This window comes from Triturus cristatus, chromosome 2_2 (genome assembly GCF_964204655.1).
Source record: "Triturus cristatus chromosome 2_2, aTriCri1.1, whole genome shotgun sequence".
In the NCBI taxonomy this organism is placed as follows: Eukaryota; Metazoa; Chordata; class Amphibia; order Caudata; family Salamandridae; genus Triturus; species Triturus cristatus.
Window position 1 is genome coordinate 496,505,717 of NC_140582.1, and position 19,462 is coordinate 496,525,178.

Genomic DNA, 19,462 nt, shown 5'->3' on the forward strand with positions numbered 1-19,462 from the left:
TGCATGCTGCAGCCCTTAGAGCCCCTCTCTGGTCACAAGGCCTTTTGAACCAGTGGTACCTTTTTACAATGGGCTTATATGTAGGCCAGAGATGTGCCAATTGTGGAAACAAAGGTGCAGTTTTGGGAAAGAGCATAGGCACTGGGAACATGATTAGAAGGGGCCAAGTGCACATTCAGCCAAAGTGCATCAGATATCAGGCAAAAAGTGGGCGGTAACCATGCAATTTGCTGTGCCAGTGCCGACAGCTGTTGAGAACATATATGCTGCCACATTTCTGTAGAAAGTGCATGGCAATCATGTTGGATGCCCTCCTGTTTAAAGGAAGTCTCCTTTTCCTTGGCAAATGTTCTGCATATTTTGGTAAATACACCTTGGAGGAAAACTTCCCTGTAGTAGGATGAATAAACATTAGTTTTATCTCTCGTCGAACTCCTTCAATACCTTTTCCAGGATTGGCCTTTCAAAATGTAAGACTCTGCTGAGGCACCAATGGCTGTCTCGGTGCAGGCGACACATTAGGCTTGGAAGAGGGTTGATGTATTTCAAAGCCAGAAGGTCTTTATGAACTTAAAGGCTCTTGAGGGGAGTCGAGAGCTTGACTCCCGAGATCCTGCTTTGCCACAGTGAGCGGCCTCTTATGAGGCTTATGGCGATTTTAACCATGGGATTTTTTTTGCGTGCATGGGCCGCTGAAGTGGATGGAGTCTCTTCCTTCTCTTGTTCCTTGGTGGCACCGGAATGGATTTCCTCAGGGCAGAACTGGTGAGGTAGGATGCCAAGTGAATCTATATCTTCTTCCTCTCTGAATTTAGACAATCAACTCCCCCAAAATATCTGGGGTGTCTTCCATAGCCTATTGCTGTAGTTTCCATTGTTGCAGCCCGCAGAGAAGCAAGTTTGAAGACTATGGGTTGATCGGTCCAAGCAAACTTAGCATGGCATCGAGGGCATTTCAAGAAAGGTGTCAATTCTATGACCTTCACATTCTCTGGAGCAGGAGCACGGACAACCGGAAGTGTGCAGGTGCCACGACATTCATGGATTGGGGCTTCCTCAACTGTCTCGAACGTGTGCCGAAGTCGAAAAAGATAATAAGTGTAGCTGGAGAGCAGTCTTTCCCAACGAAGATTAAACCACAAGGGCTCGAAAAAACAGAACATTGAACACGTCGAGTCCTAGAGCCTGTCAATATACATCCAACGCAGATTGTGGAGGAATACAATCTAACAATGGAATTGGTGCCAAAGCACATTACAAACAGAGAGGAGTCACATCATTCTGTGACTTGAAACACTTCTTTGAACAATAACAACTTGCAACATCCGAGTCCACTACTAGATGACCAGAGTATGCAGATCACATTAAATTACACAATTAAAATAAGAGCACAAGTGTAATCTTGGTAAAGCAGATTGATTACCTCTTGGTCAATAATGTTCTCTATCTGCATAGGCTTCATGACATCAGTTACAAACTGTGGATGAGTATAAGCATCTCGTATCTTCTCATGTAGTAGCTGACGTACACTTCCCTGTTAAAAGTAAAACACTGATGTAGGTACTTTAAAAAAAATCAAGCAATAAGTGCACAAAAGGACACACACACACCACCAATGAAAATATTTTAATGGCACTCTTCTGTACCCTCGGAAACATGACAAATAGACACCGATGGGAGTTAAAACTACTCTGTTACCATTTGCAAAAATGCTACTTTAGTATCAGAGATATCTTTTAGGTCTAATTATTATGTTTAAATTCCTTGCAACATAAAGTTATCTACAAGCATTACCAGTCCCACATCATTCATATCTACACTGAACTGATAAACATTAGACTGGGTTTATTTCAAAATAAGTAATTTTTTCAAAGGAATATGCTACTTACCAGTATGCATCTGTTCTTGGCATGTAGAGCTGCAGAGTTGTACACTTAGCATAAATCGCCATCTGGTGTTGGGCCCGGATGTTTGCAGTTTGTTTTTCTTCTTGGACAGTCTTTGGAAGTCACGAGTTTGGTGACTCCTCCTTCGGTCCGTACTGCGCATGGGCTTCGGCTCCATCCTCAGATTGTTTTTCGCCAACAGGGAAATGATGGAGCTTGGTAATCACAGTGAGAAACCCATGTGTGTAGTATCTAAATAAGATGTACTGGAACGGATACAGGTAGCCGGGGAGGCGGGTGGGCGTGTACAACTCTGCAGCTCTACATGCCAAGAACAGATGCATACTGGTAAGTAGCATATTCCGTTCGAGGCATATGAGCTGCAGATTGTACACTTAGCATAGATTATATAGCAGTACCCAACCCTAGCGGCGACCACCGGTATCCGTTGCAGTGGTTTGGAATAGTGTCTTTAGTACAGCCTGGCCCACTCTAGCTTGCTGCTTGGAATGCACATCTACACAGTAATGTTTTGTGAAGGTGTGCGGTGTAGACCATGTGGCTGCTTTGCAGATGTCATCTAAGGGTATATTCCCTAGAAAGGCCATAGAAGCCCCTAACTTTCTTGTAGAATGGGCTTTAGGCGGAACAGATAATGTTCTTTTAGCCTTTTGGTAGCAAATCTGTATGCATTTTACAATCCACCTAGCTATCCCGGATTTAGAAATGGGGTTGCCTTTATGTGGTGGAGAGAAGGAGACGAACAATTGTTTAGTCTTCCTGAAGGGTTGCGTTCTTTGTATGTAGTATAGCAAGGCCCTTTTTACATCGAGTGTGTGTAAGGCTCTTTCTGCAACAGATTGAGGTTGCGAGAAGAAGACAGGTAATTCCACCGTTTGATTGAGATGGAAGGGGGAAATGACCTTGGGCAGGAACTTCGGATTTGTGCGAAGTATGACCTTGCTGTGATGTATTTGTATGAAGGGTTCCTGTATAGTGAACGCTTGTATTTCACCAACCCTTCTAAGGGAAGTGATAGCTACGAGAAAAGCTGTTTTCCAGGTGAGAAACTGTAGCTCGCATTTATGCATTGGTTCGAAGGGCGGACGCATTAGTCGTGTAAGAACTAAATTTAGATTCCATACAGGGGAAGGTGGTGCCCTGGGAGGAATTACTCGTTTAAGGCCTTCCATGAAGGCTTTAATAGCGGGCACTCTGAAGAGAGATAAATGCTGTCTGTTTTGTAGATAAGCAGCGATCGCTGCTAGGTGTAGGTGTATGGATGAATATGCCAGGTTACACCTGTGAAGATGGAGCAGATAGCATATGATGTGCTGTATGGATGCATCTAAAGGGTTGATTGTATTGTTACGGCAGTAAATAACAAATCTTTTCCACTTTACGGCATAACATGCTCTAGTGGTAGGGCGTCTGGCTTCCATGATGATGTTCATGCAATCAGGGGGAAGGTTAAGGTATCCTAATTCTAGGATTTCAGGAGCCAGATCGCCAGGTTGAGCTGAGATGGGTCCGGGTGCCTGATTTCTCCATGGTTCTGGGTTAGGAGGCATGGGGATAGGTGCAGTTTTTGATGTGGTACCACTGATAGTTGTAGTAGCGTGGTGTACCACGGTTGCCTGGCCCACGTCGGAGCTACCAGAATGAGTGTGAGGGAGTGCTGTTGTAGCTTCCTGACCACTAATGGAATTAGTGGGAGAGGTGGAAAGGCGTATGCAAATCTGCCTGACCAGTTCATCCATATCGCATTGCCCTTGGACAATGGGTGTGGGTATCTGGCGGCGAAGCTTGGGCATTTTTTGTTTTCGTGGGTGGCGAAGAGGTCTATCTGAGGATGCCCCCACTGTTGGAAGAATGGCTGAAGAACTTGCGGATGCAGTTCCCATTCGTGTAGTTGTTGCGTTTGTCTGCTGAGCAGATCTGCCATGGTGTTTTGTACGCCTGGAACGTGTTGTGCCAGGAGAAAGATGTTTTGGGGAATTGCCCATCTCCATATGCTCTGGGCTAAGCGGGAGAGCTGGGGAGAGTGTGTCCCCCCCTGTTTTTGGATATAATACATTGCAGTCATGTTGTCTGTGCGAATGAGGACTGCTTTGCCCGAAATCTGTTTTTGGAAAGATTTTAGGGCTAGAAAGATCGCCAAGAGCTCCAGATGGTTGATGTGGAGCAATTTTTGCTGTGGCGTCCATAGACCTTGCATTGTGAGGTGTAGGAGGTGCGCTCCCCAGCCGGAGAGCGATGCGTCCGCTGTTAGAATCACCTGAGGAACCGGGTCCAGGAACGGCCGCCCTTTGGAAAGGTTTGTGGTGTTCCACCACTGCAGAGTGATGTGTGCGGCCGTCCACCAACACCAGATCCGTCAGCTGACCCTGGGCCTGGTTCCACTGTTGTGCTAGGCACTCTTGAAGTGGACGCATGTGTAGTCTTGCATGGGGCACTATAAAGATGCAAGACGCCATCATTCCTATGAGCTTCATGAACACTCTTGCTGGAAGAGAGTGTTGGGGAAGGAATGTTTTGCGTAAGGCTTGAATGCTTGTGATTCTGGCATATTTGGATAGGCAATACCTTTGGAGGTGTCTATAGTGGCCCCGAGATATTGCTTTGTGTGAGATGGTATGAGGTGGGACTTTTGGTAGTTCACCGTGAAGCCTAGCTGGTGGAGCAGTTGGATGGTGCTGTTTGTATGCTGCACGCATCGGTGGGAAGTCGCGGCTTTTATCAGCCAGTCGTCTAAGTAAGGGAAGAAGTGAATGTGTTGACGTCTGAGGTGTGCTGCTACTACCGCTAGGCATTTGGTAAACACCCATGGTGCGGTGGTGACCCCGAAGGGGAGAACCGTGAATTGGTAATGTTGCCCGTCCACCACGAACCTGAGGTATTTCCTGTGAGAGGGGTGTATTGGAATGTGAAAGTATGTGTCTTTCAGATCCAAGGTTGTGAGAAAGTCTCCCTGACAGAGGAGCGGGAGGACTTGTTGTAGGGTGACCATATGGAAATGGTCTGAATGTATGTAGGCATTTAGAGGCCGGAGGTCCAGAATTGGCCTGAGGGTACCGTCTTTCTTTGGTATTAGGAAACATAGGGAGTAAACCCCTAGATTTTGCTGATTGATGGGGACCTGCTCTATAGCGTGTTTTTGGAGGAGGGAGAGTACCTCCTGTTTGAGCAGTGTGGAATGTTCTTGAGACATTGGGCGGTGCCTTGGTGGGATATTGGGCGGGGTAGATGTTAGCTCGAGACAGTACCCTGACCGAATGATTTGGGTCACCCATTTGTCCGATGTTATGGACTCCCATGCGTGGATAAAGTTTTGTAGTTGCCCCCGACCGGAGTGGAATGGTCTGGGGGGAGCGGAGGGAAGTCATTGTGTGGGCGGGGTGGCAGAACGGGTGTTGTTAGTTTTGCCCCTGCCCTTATTGTTGTTGCCTCTGTAACCACCTCTTTGGTTGCCCTTTGAAAAGGTATTTTGAGGAGGGGATTTGTAGGAGGTAGAGGTGCTATCGGTGGAGAAGCCTCTGCCTGTGCCACGAAAGGAGGAGCGTCGAAAGGAACGTTTAGAGGCTTGTGTTTGGAGTGCCCCCATAGACTTAGCTGTGTCTGTGTCCTTTTTCATCTTTTCCAACGCTTCGTCTACCTTGGGCCCAAAGAGAGTTTGTTGGTCAAAGGGGTGATTGAGTATGGACGCCTGGACTTCAGGCTTAAACCCTGAGATCCTGAGCCAGGCATGGCGACGAAGCAGGACACTGGTATTTATGGCTCTAGAAGCAGTGTCGGCTGCATCGAGGGCACATTTAATGGAGGTGTTTGTAATGAGTTTACCCTCCTGTATTAGCTCATGAGCCCTACGCTTGTGTTTCTCGGGGAGGTGCTGCATAAGAGCCTCAAGTTCGTCGTAGTGTGCTCTGTCATAGCGCGCAAGTAGCGCTTGTGTGTTTGCAATGCGCCACATGTTTGCAGCTTGAGAGGCGGTGCGCTTGCCAGACGCGTCTAGGAGTTTGGATTCCTTGTCTGGCGGTGGGGTTTCTCCTGAGGACTGGGAGTTAGCCCGCTTTCTAGCTGTAGAGACAACTAGGGAATCTAAGGGAGCAGGGCCCTTAATGTATGCAGGGTCTGTGGGTGCCGCCTTATACTTTTTCTCTATTCTAGGGTTTAGTACCCTGGCCCTGACAGGGTCTTTGAACACCTCTGCGGCATGCTTGGTGACACCCTTAAGCATGGGTAAGATAGAGGTGGATTTGTCCTGTATGTCGAATGTATCCAGTAAGAAGTCGTCTTCCACTGGTTCAGTGTGCATGTCCACCCCATGGTAGTGTGCTGCTCTCTGCACTAAATGATGGAACCCTAAGGAGTCCTCTGGAGGAGACGGCCTGGATGGGTATAGGTCGTCCTGAGGAATATCGGGTACATCAGGGTTATTGTAATCCTCCCACGGGTCTGGGGTCCCTGGTGGAGTGGGATCCATTGGGGCGTCCGCCGGATAATTGTCTGGGTCCCCGTCATCCGGATCTGGGGACGGGGCCGGAGAGTAGTGAGGTAAAGGTGGCGGAGACCTGGGAGGGGGAGGGGGTGGAGGAGGTGGAGGAGGTAGGGGAGGTGGTAGTGGGGAGGGCACTCTGAGGGGAGAAGTAGCAGAGTCCTTCCGTTTGGGTGGTGGAGGAGGAGCCGGAGTATCAAGGCGTCTTTTCTTGATAATTAAAGTCAATAGCCCAGTCTTTGGATCTTTGGACAGAGTCTTTTGTAAAGGGTCTGGTGTAAACAGAGCCAATGGCGCCGAATCGTCCGTCGGCACCGGTGATTTCGGAACCGAGGACTTCGATGGTTTGTGTGCGCCATGCTTTTTTGAGGCCTCCGGTTTTTTCGGCGTCGAAGGAGTTTTCGGCGCCGGAGCGTCGGTGCAGACAGATTTGTGTTTGTGTTTGGTCGGCACCGAGAGTCCAGGCTTCGGCACCGGTGGCTTCGGAGTCGAGCTGGATATTGCTTTCTTCGGTGCCGGATGCTGTTTTTCGGCACCGGGCGTCGGCTGGCTCGATCCCGAGCTGCCGTGAGACTTTGGAGGCTTCGACACCGGGCCCGAAGGTGGGGTGATCGAAGCTTTGGTCTTGGTTTTGCCCAGGCCGGCAGGCGAGGGAGTAACCTGAGTCTCTTTGGTTTTGGGCGCGGGGGTGGGAGGGGGCACAGTACTCACGGCCCGCTGCGCCGGTGTGATGTCCTCCACGTCGGAGTCGTCGGCCTCGGAAGCGCTGACGACGTCTTCTTCCTGCTCGGTGTGTGTTTGCCCCGAAGCTTCGGCGCCGTCTCCGAAGATGTCCGGTGGAGCTGCAGACGATGAGTGCGCCATGGTGCGTCGAGCTTTTCGATCCCGGATGGTTTTCTTCGATCGAAAAGACTTACAGGCGGGGCAGTCTCTGGCCTCGTGTTCTGGAGAGAGGCAAAGATTACACACCTGATGGAGGTCGGTGTGGGGAAATTTAGACCCACATTTTGGGCACTTTTTGAACGGAGTCCTTTCCATCGGCCGGGACCGGAGTCGAGGAGGGCCCGAAGGCCGGTGCACGGGATGGAGAAAAGTGCCGCTTCGAGAGATGAAGATGATGATGAAGATACTCGAAGAAACGAGGATTTTCCGTCGAGGCTGGAACCGTAGAAGTTCGAAGCCGGAGCACGAAGTATCACATCCGAGCCCGATGGCGGAAAAAAAACAATCTGAGGATGGAGCCGAAGCCCATGCGCAGTACGGACCGAAGGAGGAGTCACCAAACTCGTGACTTCCAAAGACTGTCCAAGAAGAAAAACAAACTGCAAACATCCGGGCCCAACACCAGATGGCGATCTATGCTAAGTGTACAATCTGCAGCTCATATGCCTCGAACACTATTTTACAAATTGTCAATCAGACAATTTCAATATAATTTATGTTAATACACAACTTTTCTGAGAGGTCGCTACTTTTTCTTTAAAAAGCAGGAAACGATGGAGAAAATTCCTGAAGAAGTCTTTTACATGGTTTCAAAGGGAGGGTCAACCAACGTGTAAAGTGCTAACAATTATCTACAACAGAAATGTAATCTCACTAATGGACGTGCTTTTTAAGACCTCTAAAAACATTCATGGTGAAAATAGGATACGAAATGGACATTCCTTATAAACTGTAAGCTGCTAGGTAAACTTTCAAGCATGAAAATCATAAGCCAAGCCTAAGACTGCTCCTATGAGGTATGGGACAGAGGAAAGTTATTCCATCAATACTAGTCAGTAAAAACCACTGCCACCTAATGGGATCAATGGAAGCATCCATTAAGATCCCATTCAAACCAGTTTTGTACACCACCAAGGGTGGCAGTGGTATCTAAGTGAATCCAGTTCACAGCCACCTTAAAAAGATGAACATGGATTTAGGTACCAAGGATTGCAAGGCTAATGACAAGGCATAAACAAGCAGAAGCTCAGTAAAAGATACACTGCTAGAGAAAGCATTCCACAAATGAGTGCCTTTGAATGAAATCTAGATGGCTACTTTTGTTGAGCCTATATGAATTAATTTATTTCAGCACTATGCAGTGTATAAAGCAGTCCTTGTTCTCTTCCAGGGGTATCCTCATCAAAGTCATAAGCATTAGAATATTCCCGCCCATGTGCGGGATCCCGGAAACAGTATATTATATGTGCCCCACATATATATATCCATACATATATACCTATATGTATACACAAGCAATTGCAGCCCCTAACACCCTAGAGCTGAACCATGCTGTAAGGAATTTCCACTACACATAAGAAAAAAGCATTATAAACATGAGAAACAACATTATAACTTGTTTGGAAACTGTTTTAATGCTTAGAAAACAGCAGAAATTCTTAGAAAACACTGAAAGCATAGGAAGCTCCCAGGCTGCATTGCAAATACCCAGTCTAAAAAGACTGAAAAGCTAACTCATAGCTACATAGCAAAAAACTGACACCGTGCCTTTAAGGCACACCTGACCCCCCACCTTCCCATCATGCCTCAGGGGTGGCAGTTAGGTCAGTTGTTCTTTGCGGAGACTGAAAAGTCATGGCACAAAGAAAAATAACAACCTCTGAAAATTATTACACCTTTGCCCGGGGAGGCGGGAGGGTTGCTTAGGACTTTGATGAGGATACCCCTGGAAGAGAACTAGGATTACAGGTAAGTAACTAATCCTTCTCTTCCAGGGGATCCTCATCAATAGTCATAAGCATTAGAATAGAATAGCGAGCCTCACCTCATCCCCCTGCGGGCAAAGGAAAGAAAATAAACCGAGAAGGAACAGTATGCTCAGATAGCTCAGCTACCCAAACAGGTTCCTCAAGGATGCTTGGCCTACTTGGGCATCCGCCCTGGAATCGGATTCGAGGCAGTAGTGCCTGGTAAAGGTATGGACCGATTTCCAAGTGGCCGCCTTGCAGATCTCTGCCATTGGAACGTCATGCAAGAAAGCTACTGTGGCCGCTTTCCCCCTAGTAGAATGAGCCTTAGGGGCCAAAGGTAAGGGCCTTTTCGCCAGCTGGTAGGCTAGGGTAATGCAGGAAACAATCCATCTGGAAATGGATCGTTTAGCCGCTGGGAAGCCTGTTCTCATGGCGCCATAGTTGACAAACAGCTGGTCCGTCTTCCTAATGCCTCTGGTACTTGCCAGGTAGAATTTAAGTACCCTCTTGAGGTCTAAGGAGTGGAGCGACCGCTCAGCCGGGGTCGCTGGATTCGGGAAGAAGGATGGCAGAGAAATGGACTGATTAATATGAAAATCAGACACTACCTTAGGGAGAAAGGATGGATGTGCCCTTAAGACCACTTTGTGCTGGTGAAAAACCGTGTACGGCTCTTTAGTACACAGAGCCTGGATTTCGCTTACTCTGCGTGCCGATGTAATGGCTACCAGAAAGGCGGCCTTCCACGACAGATGTTGTAAAGAAGCTTTGTGGATCGGCTCAAAAGGTGGGACCATCAACTTGGATAACACTAAGTTCAACTCCCACGGAGGCGAAGGGTTTCGAACAGGGGGGTAAACTTTTTTCAACCCCTGCAAGAAGTCCTTGACCACCTGCATCTGGAAAAAAGAAGGTTGACTGGGAGACCTCCTGTAAGCTGTAATGGCAGACAAATGGACCCTGATGGATGCATACTTCAAGCCTGATCTAGCTAAGTGAAGGAGGTACGGAAGGATGACGTCCTCCTGCCCCTTTGTAGGATCATGGTGATGCTCCCTACACCAAATGAAGAACCTCTTCCACTTAAACGCATAAGACGCTCTTGTGGAGGGTCGCTTCGCTTCCTTGAGAATATGCATGCAGTCAGGCGGTAGACCTAAATGTCCGTATTGCAGGACCTCAGGAGCCATGCTGTTAAGTTCAGTGAGGGAAGGTTGGGATGCAGAATCCTCCCGCCCATCTTGGACTGCAAGGCAGCCGCCTGTGAGGTTGAACTGAGAGATGAAGAAGGTCCGGGTACCACCACTGGCGCGGCCAGTCCGGAGCTATGAGGATCATCTTCATGTCGGATCTGAGCAGCTTGGATACCACCTTCGGAATCAGAGGCAGGGGCGGAAAGGCGTAGGCAAATGTCCCTGACCAGTCCATCAAAAGAGCATTCCCCCTGGTCCCTGGACGGTGGAATCTGGACGCGAAGGCATGGCATTTTGAATTTGTCGTCGTCTGCAAACAGATCGATGTCTGGACGACCCCACCAACGGAACAGGTCCGCCACCACGTCGTCGTGCAGCACCCAGTCGGGCTGATCTTCGAAGTGCCTGCTGAGTGCGTCTGCCTTGATATTCAACTCCCCTGGAAGGTGTACTGCCACCACCGAGATGTTCCGGGCGAGCAGCCAGTGCCAGATCGCCTGCGCCTCCAGGGAGAGGGGGTGTGACCGAGTCCCGCCCTGTTTGTTCAGGTAAAACATGGTCGTGGTGTTGTCGGTCTGCACCAGGACTGAGTCGGTCTCGATTGCTGGGAGGAACGCCTTTAGAGCAAGATGGACTGCTCGAAGCTCTAGCATATTTATGTGGTAGCCCTGTTCTTTTGTAGACCACTGACCTTGTATCTGGAGGCACCCCATGTGGGCCCCCCATCCTTGTAGCGACGCGTCTGTTACCACTGTTTGCACCGGAAGTGGCTGGTGAAACGGGACTCCCACCAACAGATTGTTCTGACGAGTCCACCATGCTAGGGAAGATTTCGCCACCTGGGAGAGAGAGATTCGATCTCCCCAACGGCCTGTGGACTGATCCCATTGGTCCTCCAGAGCTTGCTGCAAAGGTCTCATTCGCAGCCTGGTGTGGGGAATTAGAAAAATGCAGGACGCCATGGAACCCAGCAGAGATGCTACCTGCCGAACTGACGGCCTCCGCATCTGCTGCATAAGCCTGCATTTTCTCTTCATTGAAGACAGTCTCTCCTCCGAAGGATACGCTCTTCCCACGCTTGTGTCCAGAACGGAGCCAAGGTAGTGGATGGACTGAGTGGGCTGCTGCACGGACTTCGCCATGTTGACGTGAAGGCCGAGAGCGTGCAACTGTCTCAGACAGATTTGGAAGTCTTTCTTCACCTGCTGCTGGGTTGGAGCCTTCAGTAACCAGTCGTCCAGGTACGGGTAGACGAAGAGACCCTGCTTGTGTAGGCAGGCCGCCACCACTGCCATACATTTGGTGAAGACTCGCGGGGCCGACTTGAGTCCGAATGGGAGCACTTTGTACTGGTAGTGCTTGCCTCCAACCACAAACCGTAGGTACCTGCGGTGATGTTTCGCTATTGGAATGTGAAAATACGCATCTTGGAGGTCCACCGAACACATCCAATCTCCGACTTGTAGATGTGGACATATTTGGTGAAGCGCCAACATACGGAACTTCTCCTTGACGATGACTTTGTTTAGGAGACGAAGGTCCAGAATCGGCCGAAACTTGTGCTCTTGATCTTTCTTGGGCACCAGGAAGTACCGGGAGTACACTCCTTTTCCGACCTGCGAAGGAGGAACCCTTACTATGGCTTGCTTTTTCAGAAGGGATCTCACCTCCTGCTTGAGCAGGTTGAGGTGGTGAGGACGGGACCTCTTTGGCGGGATGTCTCTGGGACGCGCTCGAAAACGTAGCGCATATCCATGACGCAGTATATTCAGCACCCAGCGATCTTTTGTGATGCTGTCCCACTCTGCTAGATGTTGTGATGCACTTCCTCCCACTGGAGTGGGCAACGGCCGTAGAGGAAGCCACAGCTCATGACTTTCCTCCTCTTGTGGTAGTGGAGGACTGTTGCTGGTGTCCACCTCTGCCCCTGCCAGACTTTCCGCCTCTAAACTGGGTTTTCCCTTGGGGTTTGCTCTGAGACCACTGAGGGGTTTGAACCCTCTGTTGAGGCCCCTTGCGTTGGGTGGGTCGAAAACGGCGCTTGAATTCCTTTTTCTTCTCCAAGCCCACGGCTTTGAGGGTGTCCAGCTCCGTTTTCATGCGCCCCATCTCCTCATCCGTGTGAGTGCCGAAGAGGGAGTTGCCAGAGAACGGGAGGTTTAAAATCCGTTGCTGTGCGTCTGGCTTGAGCCCTGTCAGACGCAACCAGGACGACCTCCTGGCGCAGACGCCGTGTGTGTAAGAGTGGGCTGAGATTAGCGCACCATCCGCCGCTGTGCTAATCGACTGATTAGCCACCAGTGCCCCTTCCGTAACAATCTCCTCAAAGTCCTTTTGGTCCTCCTTGGGGAGCTTGGATTTGAAACGCTCCATCGAGTCCCAGAGGGCCCTGTCGTACCTGCCCAGAAGCGCCGCCGCGCTGGAGATCTTGAGGGCCGCCGCCGCAGAAGAGCAGGCCCTGCGTCCCCATGAGTCCTGGGTTCTGCTCTCCTTATCTGGAGGGACGGAAGAGGAGGCCGACGCCGTCTGACCCTTCCTTGCCGCTGCCACTATGACAGAGTCCGCAGGTGGGTCTATCTTCACAAAGACGGGGTCAGAGGTAGCTGGCTTGTATTTTTTCAGGATACGAGCCGGAACGGCTTTGACAGTCGCCGGGGTGAGAAAAGTGTCCATGACTGGTTCCATGATTCCTGGGACCAAAGGTAGCAGCGGACGAGAGGCAGACTTTTGGTGAAGTGTTTCAAAAATCACCGAGGTGGTGACTTGGGGGACTGACATCTCAATCCCCAGCTTCTGTGCTCCCCGCTGCAACACCTCCTGGTAGGTGTTGATGTCGTCTACGGGCGAGACCCTGGACACTGGGCTGCCCGAGAGCGTGGGAGAATAGTCCCTGATGGAGGACATGGAGGAAGAGGAAGAGGACGATGATGGAGTCTTTCTGCGCTTCCGGCGATGATCACGAGCCCGTGAACCAGGTGAACGCTCCTCCCGTCTGGGGGAGCGCGATCTGCGTCGCCTGTCGTCCGGAGACCTCTGACGTGCTGGCCTGGGGGGACTAGCTCTGTCCACAGCCGCCACCAGCCGTTGCAGCGGAGAATCATGCACTGGACTGATGTATTCCCGCATCCTCTTTGTAGGCCCTGAGTCCTGCCAATGATGTGCTGGCAGTAGCCATCTGGGCGACAGATTAATGGTCTGAGTCTGAGGAGAAGACCTACGGGGTTGAACCGCAGGTTCTCGTGGATTTGCCGGTCGTGGAGAGGCCCCTGAGTGGGAGGAGGAATGGCGAGACGCCGACTGTCACCAGGACCACCGACCTGTCCGAGGCCTGTCTCGACGTCGAGCGCGGTCTTGACGTCGATCCGTGGTGTCGTCTCTTTTCTCGCCGGGACTCTCTCGACGTCGAACGCCGTCTCGATGTGGACCGGCGGCCATGTTCAGTGGGCGAAGCCTGCCGCCTCGACGTCGAGCGGCGATGTGAAGCCGACGACGGAGGCCTTCTCTCCCTCGACGCCGAACGCCGCGGGGACGCCGGCGGAGATGCTGCCACTCTCGACGTCGAGACGGATGCCAACCTCGACGCCGAACGTCGCTTGGATGACGACGGCGGAGGATCCTGTTGCCTCGACGTCGAACGCCGATGGCGCCTCGACGACGGAGGGGATGGTGCCCTCGACGACGGAGGGGTGACACTCCTCGACGCCGGTCGTCGCCTGGTTGACGACGGCGGAGGGTCCATGCTCCTCGACGCCGATCGACGTTGAGATGTCGTCGACGGCGGAGGGTCCCTGCTCCTCGACGCCGAACGCCGCTGGGTTGGCGACTGCGGAGGCTCTCTGCTCCTCGACGCCGATCGTCGCCTGGTTGACAACGGCGGAGGTTCCCTGCTCCTCGACGCCGATCGCCGCCGGGTTGACGACGGCGGAGGGGTGGTGTCTCTCGACGCCGAACGTCGCCGGGTTAACGACGGCGGAGAGGCTCTGGATCTCTGGAGTTGACGATGGCGGTCTGGACTTCGACGTCGACGTCGGACCTGCTCTCGACGGCGAGCCCGCTGTCGAGAACCTCTTTTTCGAAACACGACCTACCGGAACATCTTTTCTCAGCGCCGAGCCCGACGCTGAGGCGGAAGGACGAGAGGACTTGCTTCTAGATGAATCTTTATGCCTCTTGGAGCCCTTCCTCACCGGAGATCGGCCTCTGGATGGTTGTGCCAGGCCATAAGCGCGACTTCGCTCTCTGTCCTTCAAAGTTCTTTTGGACAGGCCCTGGCAGTGAGGACATGTGCTGGAATCATGATCCTCCGGTAGACACAGGATACAGACCCTATGAGAGTCAGTCCTGGCCTTTTTCTTGCCACATGCAGGGCAAGAATCGAAAAGAGAGGGCATTTTAAGATGGAAAAAATGCCCAAAAATGCCTAAAAAAGGCAGCCTCTTACTGACTTAGATGAAAAACGTCGAAGTAAGGGAAAAAACAGTTGAAAAACAGACAATATTTCCTGAGAAACTCAGAAAAAAGTGGAGCTCTGTTGCCAGGATCCTTCCAGAAGGAGCCGGAAAGAACAACTGACCTAACTGCCACCCCTGAGGCATGATCGGAAGGTGGGGGTCAGGTGTGCCTTAAAGGCACGGTGTCAGTTTTTTGCTATGTAGCTATGAGTTAGCTTTTCAGTCTTTTTAGACTGGGTATTTGCAATGCAGCCTGGGAGCTTCCTATGCTTTCAGTGTTTTCTAAGAATTTCTGCTGTTTTCTAAGCATTAAAACAGTTTCCAAACAAGTTATAATGTTGTTTCTCATGTTTATAATGCTTTTTTCTTATGTGTAGTGGAAATTCCTTACAGCATGGTTCAGCTCTAGGGTGTTAGGGGCTGCAATTGCTTGTGTATACATATAGGTATATATGTATGGATATATATATGTGGGGCACATATAATATACTGTTTCCGGGATCCCGCACATGGGCGGGAATATTCTAATGCTTATGACTATTGATGAGGATCCCCTGGAAGAGAACGTCTGACTCCATAAACTCCATACAACACAATCATGTTTTTAAAAGTCTGAACTCACAGCCTCTGCTTTAAGTACACAGTAATGTAAATATATAAAAACCTACTGTAGACTTGGGACTGATCTTCTGTGGTTTGTAGCTAACATTAAGAACTGGCACATCACCTATAAAACAAAACATTGAGATCAAAGTTGATAAAGAAGCTGGGTAATAACATACTAGGTAAAACGAGAATACTTAAAATGTAGCAGACTTCTACAGGTGAGTTGTTAAAGAGGATGTTAGACAAATCCTGAATTAAGTCCAATCATTACCTCCTTCATCGGGCTTCAGTCTCCCAGCAAGCATTCGGATGAATGTGGTCTTGCCAGTACCTAAAGAAACAACATCTTGTAGTTTAATAACTGCAGCAAAAAGAGACTCCGTTTTTCATATGACAAAAGGTAAATGTGTTTATTAATTTAGAGGATCTTTTCCAGATTTAGAATTTGAAGGTTGGGGTCAAACTTACTTTGGTGAATGGGCTGAACACATGCAAAGAGAATGGAAAAATAACTAGGGACAAAGGACTATGTCTGTCTAGTGTACAATAAATGGTGACCCATATCAGAAAAAAGAACAGAGGTGTAGAGACTATGTGCATATGAAAGGGACTGAGCATGAAAGTGCCCGCATGAGAGGGCTACCATTCAAAAGAGGCACAGAAGATGCCTAGGACCACAGTCAGGATATTGTACAAGTCTGGATGAAAGAGAAATGGGCATAACAGAACACATGGTGAATGAGAGGTACAGTCCAGGACCCTGTTAGGTTATCAGTAACATGAGACATGCATTGAACAGTACTTGAGGAATGCAGACATCCTGGATTCCCAAGGTTTGAAGTCCATGGACAGAATTAACATTCTAAAATACACACTATGTTTAGGCAAAGGGCAGATGATCGGAGCATGTGTAGCACAGCCTCATCAGCCCACTGCAGAAGACAATCTGAACTGAAAAAAGCTTATGATCAGGCCCCTTTGTGAGAAAGGGCCCTCTTTCTGCATGGTTGCCCCCACTTTTTGCTGAACTGCTGATGTACTTTGACTGAGTGTGCCCTGGGCTCCTGCCAAACAGGTACCCAAGGCCTATGTTCTTTCCCTAAAACTGAAATTGAAGACCAAACCCAACTGGCATCTCTGGCCACAGGTCAGCCCCTGGTAAATGCTATCACAGGTACCCAGGGCACTGTGACCAGAGAAGGCATCTAAGGTCTGCAGCACTTATTGTGCCACCCTTAGAGGTCCTGTACCTTTACACTCACACAGTGCATTTGCAACCCACTGCCCTGGCATAGATCAGCAACCCCTCTAGCTGGGTGCACTATACCAGTGGTGAGGGTACAGGTGCATGAGCCCTGTATCCCTACATTGTCTAAGCCAATTCTTAGACATTGTAAGTGCAGTAATGCCATTAAACGTAAATGGTGATGGGAGGTTATCATTACAACCTCCAAAGCACCATAATGGCTTTACTGAAAACTGATACGTTTGGTATTAAACTTCTCAGCACATTAAACCCACACTGATGTTAGTGTGGGATTTAATGAAAAATGCACACAGAGGGCATTTTAGAGATGCCCCCTGAAAAATGACCTAACACTAGTGTCCATGCAGAGTGGCTGCTCCCCAGCTGCCACCACCAGACATGTTTCTGGATCCCTGGGTCGAGAGCCTGCTGCTCTCAGGGGCCTGAAACAATGCACATCCTGGGACAAGGTGCCAAGCCTCATCCCCCAGGGTGGGCAGGGTCCACGAAGGGGAAGCTTCAAAGGCTTGCCAACTTTGTGAGCATCCCCAGGCCTTTTGCTGCTTCCAGCAACTGGTCCCCACCGGTTCGGACCCCCACTTTGGGCAGGAGAACCGGCGGGAAAACCAAGTGAGGACGGGAGGTGTGCCCCCCTTTGCCAACCACACCCCTCAGGTGGGGAGGCGAGGTGAAGCACAACTCTGAGTCCCCATCTTGCAGATGGGGGGACTCAGCCAACCAGAGTGAGGCATAATAGGGGGTGTACCCACCCCAAGGAAAGGACCCATTGGTCCCAACCTTTTACTTCCCTTTAACGCCCCTAAATCTAGTATTTAGGGGCACCCCTGCACCTTGCCTCCTCAGACAAGCAACGATAAAGAAGAAAAGAAGGAGGACCAAAGAACCACGCCGAAGCTAAGAGGAGGACGCCCACTGACTTAGCCCCAGCCCTAACGGCCAGTCCCCACCTCGAACCTGCAGAAGCGAAACTTCAGTGTATCCTGCAGCCAGCAACCTCAAGAACCCCGAGGACCTGCCCTGCCTTCCAAAGAAAAGACTGTCTCCTGTGAACAATGAATTTGTTCACCAACAGACTCCAGCTCCGGCAAAACCCGCGAGTCTGCATCACTCTGCACCAGTCGCCCACTGCCCGAGTTAGAGTGGACCAACACCACGAGGTCTCTCCAGTGATTCTGACCCGAGATCTGTTGATCACTGACCTGCCTCGAATCTCCCAGCGAAGCCTGCAGCCTCTTTCTGGAGGATCCCCCAGACAGAGACCGGAGCTGGTAACAGAAAACCGACACCTTAAGATACACATGCACCCGAAGCCCCACAACATTGGGTGGCCCAACAGACGGTGTCCCAGCATCCCAACTTACCTCTCCAATCGGTGGTCACCTCCAGAAGAACTTAGTCCCCGAGCCTGTAGTCTTTGTTGAATCCGGAAAATCTCCATTAAACTCAACAGGGTACCCGGCGCCAAACCTGCACCCAGCCCCCCCTGCGCTGCTGCGGGTGCATTTTGTGTGCTAGACCAGATCACCCTTTGCGCTGAGCCTAACACCAGGAGCTGTGCTTCCACAACCCAGTGGCCTGCTCGTAAGCAGCCACCAATCGGAGAAGCCCTATCCCCATTGATAACATTGGGCCTCAGCACTCTGCACCCGACCACCTTAATGCCACTGAGGGTGTAACATGAGTGCATCCTTGACCCTGGGTGAATCCTTGTTCTAACCCCCGAAACTCCTCCCGAAAGACCGATTCCTTACCTGGTAACCGTTAACTTTTTTTCTCTCCATAGGAACCTATTGACTGTTTTTCTCTGAAAAATCTTGTAAGTGTGGAGTCGATTGTATGGAAACCTGCAAAATTACAATTTTGCAAAACTGATTTTCCTTCGCTTTTCTCTAGGAAATGTCCCAGTGTGATATCTAGGCATATCACATGGAGTAGAAAAAGTAAGCTAGAAAGTAATCTAAAAAGTAACTAAAACGTAATCTGTACAGTTATTTCAATACCTTGACTTACCTGTATTCCATTATGAAAAATAATGGGGTGACCCTGTGTCCCTCAGAACCCGGGTATTTGTATTATATGGCTACAATGGTTCTGTCGGGGAAATGCAATTGCTTTGGGATGTTCACAATATAAATACATTACATGTAACATGTATCCATGATTCAGGAAGAGAAAAGAACAACACCCAAGCGAAAGTTTCAATCAATATTTTGAGAAGTAACAAATAAATTGGGCTACAATGGTACAATTGAAAGAATTGTGAAAGAGGGGTGACATGTAGAAGTAAATACAGACAATACACTTAGTATAACAAATAAAGGAATAGTTGGGAAAGTGCGATTTTTGGTAAAGTCCATATGATTGATCGCATACGCCTCTTGTTCATATGTGAATAGGCTTTTGAACTGAGACGTTGCGTAGACTTAGTATGCGTCGACGTTTCGACCCTATGTAAGGCACAAAGATTTTTAATAAGCGTCACGGCGGGTCTTCTTCGGGACGGACGAGTGTATGTAGCCCTGCGCAAGAGTCATTAATCACTGCGCGTGTATTATGCTTCTATTTCCAAAAAACGGGGTCGATTTATGTTTGACCTCACAAGAGACACGAGTCAAAGAGGTTTGGCAAAAGTCCAAGTAGTTAATTCTTTCAGTCAGTCGGGTGATTTACACGATCTGCTGAAAATGAGATGCCTTGGAGCCACAATTTTCCTGCATCCTAGGGCACCTGAAAATAAAGCAATAAAAATCTCAAATATCGGCTAATCTGTGGAGTTGCAAAGACACTTTCCTTAATCATCACTGGTCAGCAAGCACTTTACTCAACACTTCTTATGCGGCTATTGAGAGAAAGTGCCATTTTTCTAGCATG

General features: G+C 49.7%; 1 protein-coding gene across 1 annotated transcript in view; it reads right to left on the bottom strand.

Moving 5' to 3' along the window:
- The window catches only part of ABCE1 (ATP binding cassette subfamily E member 1), a 245,438-nt gene that overhangs the window by 89,629 nt on the left and 136,347 nt on the right, over positions 1-19,462 (bottom strand). The window contains exons 12-14 of the mRNA XM_085641610.1: positions 15,596-15,655; positions 15,387-15,445; positions 1,424-1,534 (exon numbers count right to left, since the gene is read on the bottom strand). Coding sequence (XP_085497736.1) covers positions 1,424-1,534; positions 15,387-15,445; positions 15,596-15,655 — 230 coding nt within the window. The remainder of the gene's footprint in view (positions 1-1,423; positions 1,535-15,386; positions 15,446-15,595; positions 15,656-19,462) is intronic.